This window comes from Trachemys scripta, chromosome 12, assembly GCF_013100865.1.
Source record: "Trachemys scripta elegans isolate TJP31775 chromosome 12, CAS_Tse_1.0, whole genome shotgun sequence".
NCBI classification, from domain to species: domain Eukaryota; kingdom Metazoa; phylum Chordata; order Testudines; family Emydidae; genus Trachemys; species Trachemys scripta.
In genome coordinates this window covers 31,997,833-32,010,575 of record NC_048309.1, presented here as the reverse complement: position 1 = coordinate 32,010,575, position 12,743 = coordinate 31,997,833, and the positions used below count along the sequence as shown (strand labels likewise).

General features: G+C 44.5%; 1 protein-coding gene across 6 annotated transcripts in view; it reads right to left on the bottom strand.

The window, feature by feature from the left end:
* Positions 1–233: 233 nt before the first annotated feature.
* CPNE1 (copine 1) overlaps positions 234–12,743 on the bottom strand; it is an 89,327-nt gene continuing 76,817 nt past the window's right edge. For 5 of the 6 annotated variants that reach the window (XM_034786953.1, XM_034786957.1, XM_034786954.1 and 2 more), the window contains 9 exons: positions 12,039–12,137; positions 11,279–11,365; positions 11,141–11,200; positions 10,532–10,665; positions 7,967–8,021; positions 7,833–7,884; positions 6,340–6,473; positions 3,995–4,231; positions 234–1,546 (listed from right to left, as the gene is read on the bottom strand). In XM_034786953.1, the coding sequence (XP_034642844.1) occupies positions 1,430–1,546; positions 3,995–4,231; positions 6,340–6,473; positions 7,833–7,884; positions 7,967–8,021; positions 10,532–10,665; positions 11,141–11,200; positions 11,279–11,365; positions 12,039–12,137 (975 nt within the window). In that variant the 3' untranslated portion in view covers positions 234–1,429. Of the gene's footprint in view, positions 1,547–3,994; positions 4,232–6,339; positions 6,474–7,832; positions 7,885–7,966; positions 8,022–10,531; positions 10,666–11,140; positions 11,201–11,278; positions 11,366–12,038; positions 12,138–12,202; positions 12,299–12,743 lie in introns of all 6 variants that reach the window. The other variant, XM_034786958.1, reaches the window with a different exon arrangement.

The window sequence follows — 12,743 nt, the reverse complement described above, 5'->3', positions numbered from 1 at the left end:
CATGGGATATGCCCCCTGAAGTTCTCGTCACGCAAAGCACTAGTGAAGACACAGTACCTCTGAGTTCTGTCATGTGGCTGCTCATGCCCACGTAGGCTTACTTGGCTGTAGATCACATGGGCTAACTCTGAAGTGGAGATGTAACACTTTCCCACTAAAGGTAACTGAAAAGGCACCGGCAGAAGGAGAAGCAGCACAGAAAGGAACAGGAAATAAGAGCCACCACACAGTTATAAATAAAAGCAGATTCTTTATTTGGAAAACAAAGTGGTGAACGTTTGCTGAGCACCAACAAGGCAAAGTTATTTTATTGCCCTTTTGAAATAAACTCTCAACTCTGTTATCTCCAAACATTACCCATGGGATTATCCCCATCTTGTAACAGCAGAGAAAGCAGGAACATTACCCCCTGGAAATTCAGCCTCTTTCTCTTCTGTGACAGGCACACCAGACTATCAGAATTACAGTGCCATCCTCTAAGAGACAAGTGACCTGGGAAATCCCACCCTCCTGGGCACATCTGTTCTCTACACTCACCCGCTTTCTCTGCTGGTAGTTGTGGAAGCTCTCACTGGAGGGAAAGAGGGACTGACTGAGCCCTATATATAGAATCATAGAACTGGAAGGGACCTCGAGAGGTCATCTAGTCCAGTCCCCGCAACACAAGCTTTGAGTGAAGGCACCATAGAAGCAATTGTTGTAAATAGGTAAGCTTATAAAATTACTTTAGCAAAATCTGGTCACTGAAGTTTAAAAAATATATTTGCTTTATGAAGAAAATGTAACAGAAAAATCACATGGCACTCTACAAAGGCACAACAAAAATTACCTGAGCCATTTAGGCAACAGGGGGACTTTGATGCAAATCAATATACGAGGGTTTCTATCAAGCTGACTTGGGAAGAGAATAGAAACCCTCTGTCTAGCAATGCGTGATCAAAGACATACATTGGCAAACATGATAGCAATTAACTCATATTCCAATAAACTCAGCATGGAAAAAATGTTACTTGGTTGTCAGTTTTCTGCAGTTCCATGCACCATGTGGGCTTTGAAATCTAGTCATAAGTCAGGATTGTAGTAAGTACTGAAGTAACTGATTCATACGTATAAATTCTTAGAATTTGGGAGGCCAGGTTTGCTGTTTTTTTTGCCTCTACTTATAATTACATCATTAACTCCAATTCTTCCACATAAGAACGGCCAGTAGCTACATTTTTTCTGTGTAGCATCTCTGTAAAGAATGTTTCATTTCTACCATTCAGCAGAAACTAAAGATACATGGTGTGTAAATCAGGGAACCGAGAGTGATCCATTTCAGAGGTGCTGAGCAATAAATGGCGTGCGACAGAATTTGAATACGATTGATACATAAGCAGAGATGCTCTTCCTGTTTCTTTGGAGATGTGCACGGCAGGTACCCTCTCCTCTACTCTTGCTTTGCTCCAGGTAGCTTCACAGGAGCCCAGCCCTGCATCTTGTAATAGGACACCAGCTGCTTAGGAACTTCAGCCAGGACTGTCTGGGAAAGAGCCTCCCGAGGAGCCTGCAGGAGACACCAGTGTGAGCAAACTAACGCGACAGCACACAATAAAGGGCCACGTTATCCATCAATTCCCCTCAAACAAGGAAAGACCCAAAACGATGTCTCTACAGCTTCAGCTCTCATGCAATAGGGATTATAGGGAATTCTGGGCAATTAGTACAGCACTCTCATTGAAACACATTAGAACATAGTAGAGAGACCAGGTGGGTGAGGTAATATCTTTTATTGGACCAACTTCTGTTGGTGAGAGAGAAGCTTTGAGCTTACATGGAGCTCTTCCTCAGGTCTGGGAAATGTGCTCAGAGAGCCACAGCTAAATACAAGGTGGAACAGATTGTTTAGCACAAGTAGTTAATGCATATTTCAAGGTGAAGTGGCCCTTGAAATCGACATTGATCCAAGCTCCGACCCACTAAACCTCAGGTAAGAGTGACTGCACAGGGGGGTATGCTCTCAGAACCCATGGCAGAACTTCCCTGTAAATACTGAGAGTTTGCTGATGTGTTTGAAAAGAAAAACACGAATATCCTCCCCTGCCCGAACCCTGAGACTGCCCAACAGATCTGCAACCAGAAGTGCAGTTTCCATTTCGGCGAATCTACACTAGGTTGGAGCCCAAACTCGCAGTTTTATGAGATTATCTCCAACAAAATCTAACGGGTTCATTCATAAATCACCAACACCAGCTGGAGTACCAGTTCTCTTAATTAAGAAGAAAGATGGCAGCCTCCGGTTCTGTGTAGATTACCAAGCCTTGAATCAAATCACAATCAGGAATCGATACCTGCCACCCCTAATTCCTATTGACTGTCATCTCCCTGTTCCTACTCTGCAGCTTGCTACTAATCAACAGAAAATAGAAACCATGAAACCTGAAGCAACATCAGGAAGGGCTTCCCTGGGCTCTGACTGGAAGACCACCAGGAATTCTAATTGATCAGGGCAGGGCATCCTACTTAAATCTAAAGAGAGGCACAGGAAGTTGTCCACACAACTGGGCTTTACCTGGCTACTACACTGACCCCTGCAGACTTATCTGATTCCTGACCCCTGCTTCCTTGCCTTGTTCCTGATCCTTGCCCCCTGGTCTCCAACTACAGTCCAACCCTTGGCTTGACTCCTGATTCTGCCTCTGGCTCTGACCCTTGGCTTGACTCCCAACTCCAACTCCTGCTCCAACCACTAGACCCAGCCTCCTACATCCCAGCCCTGACATTAAGGCCTCTTCTATACAAGAAAGTTTTTCAGTATAACCTAAGTTGTGAATTAACTGAATGCCACTGTACCAGTCCCCACTTCCCCCCAAATGTGGCCACTCTTATTCAGTAGAAGAGGGCCCTTTTCAGTTTAGCATAAACCTTTTCCCAGGCAACAGAAGCTAACCTGAAAAGAGCCAATCTAAATTTTTAAACTAAATTATATGGAGAACCTCATATTCCCTACTGTGCAGCCAAAGAAAGAATAGTTTATTGCAGATGACAGCAATTCTATGAATCTGAAGAAATTTGGACCTCGTTTCTAGATACATTTAGATAAAAAATATTGAGATGCTGTAAGAATAGCAGACCTCCCTCCATTCCACCTAACCCCTCCACTTCCTCCCCCTAGTGCCTCCTTCCCTCCTTTGCAATAGTCATGTATGTTTATTTTATCCCTCACCCTAACATGTTATACCTATGTGGAATTGTCTGGTTTTGCACCTTTGACAAGTTGTAAAACTACAAAATTCTATTGCAGACCCTATAAAACAGGAGGTATTTGGACCCACCCAAGCTATAAGTTGTTTACCTTTTTGTACTTTTAATTGCGTCTTTTTGAAAATCAGTAAGAAATCAGTCACAAAAAGCAGCAGCCACTCTTACACCACAACAGGAGAGTCCAAAGGGGGTGTCCTACCAATAGAACTACATGGGTACAACTGGTAAAAATCCCTGCGGGGGCATGGCCCAAGAGGAGCCAGCCTTCCCAGTAACTGACGGGCTAATTCAGAGGTGAAGGGTGCCAGGCAGGCAGGGCTGAGGTGGTAACATGCTCCGCCCTGCTGGATGCCTCATTCCTGTGCCACCGAGATTATGGAGGCAAAGAGGACAGACCTAGTGAGGTGACAGCAACTTAACTCACATTCCAGGGGAGATACTGCGCTCAGTCTTCTGATCTCCTGGAGGCTGAGAACATAGAGGCAACATGCTACGTCCCTGGTTGAATGGAAGTACCTCCACTTAGTCTCTTGCTCCTCAACCCAACAAGCTGGGAGTGCTCAGCTTCTGATGGGCAGGAAACATCTCTCAGTTCTCTAAGGAACAGTCTCCAGAGCAATTTTGGGCGACACTTCCTCGCAGACAGCTCACTGGCTTCATACACTAATTAAATAGTTAACAGATTCTCTACAGAAACACTCTTCTCTCAGATCAAACCTGTGACAATTGTGTCAAATAAAAGATAACTTACATTGAGGAACTGTCTGAAAGGCACAAACTGTACAATGTCTCGTGCAGCTGGCTCCCCTGTCAAGGACTTTAATACGCCATCATCCCCATCCAGGAATTCCATGGCTTTGAAATCAGCATCGCCAACTCCAACGATAATAACAGACATAGGCAGTTTGGAGGCATTAACAATAGCTTGCCTGGTTTGATCCAGATCAGTGATCTCACCATCTGTGATGATCAGTAGTACGTAGTATTGCTGCAAAACATTAAATCAGGCAATCAGCGAGTTTAACGTCAAACCGCATGCAAAAGAAGCCTGCCTTAGCTATCGCATCTTCGAGGCAGTGAAAGCAGCTGGTGTTGTGGATAAGGCACAGGATTGAATGAAATTCTATTCCCAGTTTTGTCACACAATATATATGTGTGACCCTGGGCTAGTCACTTCTCCCTCTGCAACTCAGATTTTCATCATCTGGACCTAGTTTTAAAGGGGAAGGGGAGATTGAGAGGCTTAGTTTAATTAAGTTTATAAAAAATGTTAAGATCTTTGGACAGTAAGTACTAGGGAACAACAAAGTACCATTGAAGCAAGCACATTGGCTGCAGAACCTGCTATTTGATGCTGTTTTCCTTGCTGGTGGTATTGTTACAAAGGATAAAGAAATTAACTTGAAAGTGACTTTAACCCAAGAGGACACCAGAGGGTGCCAGAGCCGGTCCCCTATGGATACCACTGAGGGAAAAACTTCCGGCCCTGGTGCAAGCACACACACCTACAATGGAATAATGGACATGAGCAAACACTCTAAGAAGAGCAAGTAATTTTATCAGGCAACAAAAGGCTTTTGTGTTGGTGAGACTTAGTTTTCAAATTGAATAAATGAAAATGTACAAGTTAATGGTCTGATTTTTAAACAAGCTAGGCATACAAATGCAGCGTGTGTGCAACTGTGAGCCGGATTCACATATGCAGTGATGTAATTAGCCACTGACATGCACAATTACAAATTGGTACACACAATCATGCTAATCGAGCAACTCTGCTCATCATCATGGAAGGACCTGGACATGCCCTTGGTGGTTACACCAGTCTCTTCTCTGTTTGGGAAAGTATAGGAACAATGGTCTCAAGTTGCAGTGGGGGAGGTCTAGGTTGGATATTAGAAAAAACTATTTCACTAGGAGGGTGGTGAAGCACTGGAATGGATTACCTAGGGAGGTGGTGGAATCTCCATCCTTAGAGGTTTTTAAGGCCCGGCCTGACAAAGCCCTGGCTGGGATGATTTAACTGGGGTTGGTCCTGCTTTGAGCAGGGGGTTGCACTAGATGACCTCCTGAGGTCTCTTCCAACCCTAATCTTCCGGTGCACTAGAAGGGGTTGAAAACTTTTAAAGGACTCCTTACTGTCTCATTTTGCAACTGAAGAAGTGAGGTTCTTACCCACAAAAGCTTATGCTCCCAATACTTCTGTTAGTCTCAAAGGTGCCACAGGACCCTCTGTTGCTTTTTACAGATTCAGACTAACACGGCTACCCCTCTGATACTTGTCTCATTTTGTGCATCCCATGCCAACCTGCATCCCCTCCAGGGAAGGTTACTCAATTACTTCAATTCATTGGAACTGCACCAAGAAGGGAGGTAGTTCACACTGACCCCTTGTGACAGAGTGTATAAACCCAGTAGTAGGAGTAGGGTTAAGGAACAACTCTGGACCCAGACACCCCATCCAGCCTCACCTACAGAGCATGCAACAGGTGGAAGTGGGGCCTAAAAGACACCCAGATAGCTCAGAAGGGAGCAGGGAGAAGAACCTGCTCCTGGAGCTACTGAGGAAGAACATGGAAGTTGCTCCTCTGCAAAGAGAGGAACCGATCCACTAGACCCCAGACTGACTAAACGCACTGTTTGTTCTACCTTACCTTGGTTACAGACTGAAAAAGCTTGAACTATAGCGTGAAGGGGTAGGAAGTGGCCCAGGTAGGACTGTGTTAAGGTGCTCCTGGGTACCTGACCTTGGCTACCCTCACAAGGCCTGGGCCAGAGCCCAGTAGAGCGGGAGGGCCTGGGCTCCCCTACCGCCCTCTAACAACTAGATGTCACCTCCATCAAGCGCCAACCATTGCACCCCACCCTATTCAGCAGTAAGCACAGAGCCAGTGTTTCACCAAGACATTACAAGGTGGAGTAAAGGTCACCTGGCCACCACAGGCTGAGTGAAATACCAGAGATCTGAGCAAGTTGGGGGAACCAGATTAGAGGAGTCCAAGCAGGGAAGGAGAAATCTCTTTGCGATTCCATTCGATCACATCCAGGGAAAGTGGAAAGATCGAGAATGCAGGTCTGTACCGATAAATATGGACTTACAGCAGCCGTTCCTTGCTGTGCTGACTGAGACGCAAACCTTGCCACATGGTTTATAATAGGAGAGAAATTTGTTGGCCCATAGAGTCGGACCTGAGGCAGTGCCTGGCGATAAGCATCCACAATTCCTTGGATTCCTATGCAACAAAAAGGTCTGAATTACCAGAAAAGCCTTAACATTTTACCTATCTTGCTAATTGTTTTATGAGCATTATCCTTCTGGCATGTTACAATAACCAGTTACATTTAAGGTGCATACAGAAAATTATATTGGACTGATTACACAGCAGCAGCAAGGCGGCAGTGCATGCCCAAAGTGGTAGTCAGCATGGCCAGTGGGAACCTGCAGAGAAGTGGCGGGGTATATGCAGACTCCTCCCATCTTGTACTTGCCAAATGATTTTCCAAGAAATGACACTGGTTAGTGCTACTAACATAATGCAGCTGATGTGAGAGTTTCCTCTACAAAAGGAGGGTTTGCGGCTGATGGGCTGGTGTGTGCTTAGGCTGGTGACCAGCTGTGACTACCAATTTGTGCAAACATTTATTTCTGTTATCTCCCTCCTGCATTTTCCTGCTTACGAATCTACTGCATATTGTCTAAATCCTAAACTGTGAAGTCTCTGGGGCAAAGACTGTGCGTTCTTTGCTTGTATAGTGCCTAGTTCAGTGGAACCATGTCCCCCATTTAGGGTCCTTAGGCATTACTAGGCTAGAAATACTATTGAAGACCTTGTCTATGCATGACACTTGCACTGGTTTAACTAAAACCAAGTTGTAAAAATTGATTTAGTGAAACTGTTACAAACTTTTGTGTGGACACTTAAGCTGGTTTATTGATTTCGCTTCATTTTGCAATTTATGCTACACTCACACTGCCTGTCACACTGGTTTTAATTGCATAACTGCAGGACCAAGGCTTTCTACAAGGCTGGCTTAAAGGGACAACCTTGAGGTAGCAAGGAAAGAAATCCTAGTCATGCAGTGGGCAACCATATTCACTCTGGGAACGAATACTTGGATTCGCACAGGGAAACTCGCAGATTTGCAATTTTCTGCTGGCCCCAGACAAGATAGAAAAACTAAAGTTTCTTAAACTTAATGAGCATGTGCTAGGTACTGAATAAAGAGGGAATGAGACAGTCCTAACTCCAAGGCCTTTATAAACCAACTCAAATGAAAGAACAACAATTAAAAAGAGGATCGTAGACAAGCTCTGTTTAACAACACAGCTTTTGAGAACAAAAGAAATAAACTTCAATACTTTTAAAAGCCACATTTGCAAAAGGATGAATATTTAGTGAACACTTGGATGAAGAAATGATACATATGAATCCAGAGTATTTGGAATGAATCATCCACAAACTAAGACCTCTGCTGCCAAAAAGAGCGAACGATTGTTCCATTTCCAATTTCTGTGGGGATAAAAAACTGAACAATTTAAACCAGCAATTCTCCTATTCAAGAAACATTAACAAAGACAAATGTGTGCTTACCCTGACAATAGGGGTTGTTGGGGTTAAAGTTCAAGGCAAACTCATGAGACACCTGGAAGAGAGAACATTTACATCCATTTAGTGAAACACTGACACGCACACAAGAAGTGCTGGCAGAATTCTGAGAAACCTACCTGCCAGTTTGGAGGAACCTGAGCTCCAAACCCAAACGCAGGGAACAGCTTATCTCTGCAGGAGAAAGGGAAACAATAAGAAGCCTGAAAAATTGGGATATCCACCCCCCACTGCCTCCCCTTATCGCTGCTTCAATTGATGGAAGGTGAATGCTGCATAGGACCCAATCCTGTTCCCAGTGAAATCAGCAGGAGGTGGTGCAGGTCCTGTGAAAGCATGCTGCTGGGGTTCAGTGCTGCAAAGCTTGCTTTGGGTCACTGAAAAGAGGAGCTCAAATCCCCATTCAGGAGAACACCAAACCCCTCATCAGCAGTTTCTGCTCACATAAGGCCTGCCTACAACTTAACAGCAAGGATGCTGCAGGACAGGACTGGCATTCAGGGACAGAGCTAAGTGCGGACACTTATCCAGAGATATTCGTTCCTCATCTTCATGAGCCCCAAAACGACTCCCAGTTTTGAACGACAGAGAGAGAGCTGCAGCCGCATGTCATTTCCAAAGTGCAGTTGAGTTGCACAGTATAAAGGAATACAAGTATGCAGCAAAACCAGCCAGTACAGGCAGATAAGCACAGGCGCATGGGATCATCTAGTCTGATGTCCGCATAACACAAGCCAGAAAATATCACTCAGCTGTTCCTGCATCAAGCCCAACCACTTCTGGTTGAACTGGAGCAAAGCACCTCTTTCATGAAGACATCCCAGCTTTGGTTTACAGACTTCAAGAGATGGAGAATCCATCACATTCCTTGGTAATGATTAATTACCCTCACTGCTAAACATTTGCACCTTATCTCTAGTTTCAATTTGTCTAGCTTTAATTTGGCAGAAATTAAAGTTCTCCACATGTAGGTACTTAGATTGATCAGGTCATCTCTTAAGCTTCTCCCTGATAAATTGGCCTCCTTTAGTCTCTCACTGTAAGGTGGGTTTTTCAGTCCTTACATCATTCTTGTCAGGGCCGGCTCCAGGCACCAGCTTGGCAAGCAGGTGCTTGGGGTGGGCACTCCGGAGAGGGGCGGCAGGTCCAGCTATTCGGCGTCAATTCGGCGAATGGTCCCTCACTCCTGCTCGGAGCGAAGGACCTTCCGCCGAATTGCCGCTGCAGATCGTGATCACGACTTTTTTTTTTTTTTTTTTTGGCTGCTTGGGGCGGCCAAAACCCTGGAGCCGGCCCTGATTCTTGTGCCTCTTCTCTGAACCCACCCTAATTTTCCAACCTCCCTTTTGAAGGGTGGACAACAGAACTGGACAAATATCCATGGATATCTAGCCATCAGCTCAAGCTCAACATGGCTAAAATAGAGCTCTTGATCTCCCCCCCCAAGCCCTCCCTGCTACCTCCTTTCTCAATAACTGTGGATACCACTGTCATCTTTCTTGTCGCTCAGGCCCATAACTGGGATGCCATCTTCAACTCAAACCTCTCTCTAGGTCCTCACATCCTGGCTGTCTACATCCTGCTAATTTCTTCTGCATAATATCACTAAGATACAGCCTCTCCTACCCATCCGTGCAGCTAAAACTCTTTTCCAGGCTCTCCACAGCTCAATTAATGCCACATCCTTCTCTCTGGCCTGGACAAATGCAGTCTTGTCCCACTGATATCCATTCAGAATGATGCTGCAAAGACCATTGTCCTAGCCCGTTGCTCTGACTATGTAACCTCTGTTTGCATCCTTCCACTGCTTCCCTCTTTTCTACTGTATCAAACACAAGCTAGCTGTCTGCACTTTCAATACCTTACACAGCCTATCCCCACCCTACCTACCATCTCTAATTCAGTGATGAAAGGTCACACTTCTGTGGCAAGGAGTGCATTTCCTGGCCCATGCTGTGGTGCAGAATTGTGGCACACAATTAGATGATCTAGTAACCCAGTGATCTCATCTACTCCAGAACTGTGGAAGAGATCATTTGAGAGCAAACTCAATCCTGGTCAGAGAATGGCCTCTGTCTAACCCTATTTAACCAGAGGGATGGTCACAACAAGGAAGGGGCTACAGGGACTGCAGAAAGATGGTTGAGAATTCCAGTATCTCTCTCAGGACACATACTGTCCCACTGAAAAAAAAAATTATATTTCAGGTTAAGAGAGGACTAAAGCCAGACAGAGCTCATCAAAACTAGAGAGCTGGCTAGCACACGTTTCCCACTGAATTAAGACTTGAACAAGCACGGCATTCAGGCATGAAATGTGTCACCGGCAACAAAAGATTAACACTTGACAGCAGCATTATACATTAACCTATAGCCCTTGACTGCCAACACTTAGAAATGCACATTTTTCAGAAGCCTGTGGATGAATGAGTTAAAGCCGGGGTTCTCAAACTGGGGGTCGGGACCCCTCAGGGGGTCGTGAGGCTATTACATGGGGAGGTCGCGAGCTGTCAGCCTTCACTCTAAACCCCGCTTTGCCTCCAGCATTTATAATGGTTTTAAATACATTAAAAAGTGTTTTTAATTGATAAAGGGGGGGGGGGTCACACTCAGAGGCTTGCTATGTGACAGGGGTTACCAGTACAAAAATTTGAGAACCCCTGAGTTAAAGAACCTCTTACATACGTGTCATAATCCTGGACCACATTCCCCACACTCCAGATGGCAGTCAGGTATTCATTTATCCCATTTGGACTGATGTAGTGAAGAGAATCTGGTGACTTTGGATCTCCATTGGAGCCAGTGAAGTCTATACCCACCTGATTAAGAAGATAAGAACAGCAGGCCACTGAAGCGTCACCAGGTAAGCAAGACAAAGAAAACACTTATATCCAGAAACTGAAGCTCACCCCTAGCCCAACACTTGTGCACATGCAGACTGGCACCAAATCTCCCCAGCACCAATGAACAGTACTGCTCTTGGACCCCTCCACTCCCTGGAAGTCGTAGGCAGGCACTGGCACCTGTGACAGGGCACAAGTAGGTATTGGCACCCTATTCCTAGGGAATGGACAGACACCAGCTTGTTTACTGCTAGTCTAAAAATAAATTACCTGAGAGGAGTTTAAGAAGCTCCCTGCCTATTAAAGTTACTGTGAGATGCAAAGCAATGCTAATGACAATCAACCAAAGAAATTGCTTTGAGAGATATTAGAGAGGAAAATGTCTATTATATAAAACCTCTGAATTATTATGTTGTCAGTCACAAAGACATAAAGCAGGTGAGCAACTCACTGTGAAGTTAATCTGGCAGCCTCCCATGACGTAATCCAGAAAAGAATATTCAGTTTCAATCTAAAGGAACAAATACTCAGGGTTACACCTCCTCTCCCGCAGGGACAGAAAAGCTGGCAGTTTGGAACATAAGCTTACCTTGCAGGATTTTATCCTAACAATTCCAGAGTTTTTGTAGCTCTTTTTCTTTTGTTTCTTCCCAGGGTGAATGCATTCAAACTCCACCTACAGGATGCAATGCACATAAGAGCCCGATTACTGACATATTCACCTGAAGAAAGCAGAGTTTCAGGAGTTTAAACCAGAGCAGTGCAAAGGATGTGATTCAATCCAGCCCTCCCCTCCAAAAATAGTGAAAGTAATGGGATTTTTAAACACACATACAGTAAACAGATTTTAATCACTCTGCCACATTCTCTGTTTCAACAACCATATTTTAAAAATAGTCAGACTTTCAAGAAAAGTCTATTGCTCTAGAAAACTGGCCTCCTGATGGTAGGGATAAGTCAGCTATGCAGCAAGAACACTCCTGGTATGTCTCCTGCTATGCTGGAGTGAACAAGGGGGGGAAGCTACTCTGCTTTTGCCTGATTCTCCAGAGACAAAGGAAAATGGAGATGATGAAAGCATGGCACAGGAACTAGACAAAGGACACCAAAATATCTTCAGGAGGAGGAGATGCAATAGCACCCATGAGTTACAGATTGGGGTGCTTGGGCTGCAAAATGTATTTACTTTTCTGGGATGTATGTTTATGACATTATAGCACCAATAAAATTACTTTTGAATGTGGAGCAGAGCTCTACACTAGGACTATCCAACAATCCCTTGCAAATCCTTTGCAGTGAGTTATGGCCCCCTCAGCTGAAAAAATGGGGAAGAAAAAGAAAAAGCTCACCGGAGAGCTGCCACCTGCTTTCTGCAGCTGAGACAGGTTAGTTTCAAAACTGCCTATCAAGTCATGTGACCCATCACTATCATAATCTGAACAATGTACCTGAAAGGAAAGAAACAGCAGACAATGGACAAGGGTATTGTATCAGGGAGAATTACACTGCTCACCACATGATCTCTCGCTTCCAGCAGCTTTGCAGTGATGCAAGTGAACTCCCCTATTAAATCAGAACTGGTGCTGTCATCCATATCACTAACTGAAACCTGACAGTAAAAGAGACACTCAAAGTGAATCCTGGTTAGAGACAGAGAAATACCGCTACTCATCCGTTTAGCTAACCGGCAATTAAATGCAACTCACATGCACAGCAGAAGTTTTGCTTCAATCAGGATCTCTCCCCAACTAAATTGATCTGCTTTGCTACTGAATATTGTTTACTTCTATGTAGGTTCAGAAGTATAAACATGATTTTATTCTGCAGAAGGTTCTCAATTGGAATATGGGGAAAGAAGCAGTAAGAATGCTGTACCCAACATCTTCCAAAGTCTTTCAGATTTGCTTACATAAAAATAGTAATATGGACTGTATTGGAGATAGGCTAGGTTTCTGCTCTGTGGAACTGCCAATCTTCTTGTGTATTTTGCACAGTATCAAGCAGACTATCTATATTTGAATTATTAATCACGTTTAGATCAGCCTGGAGACCTG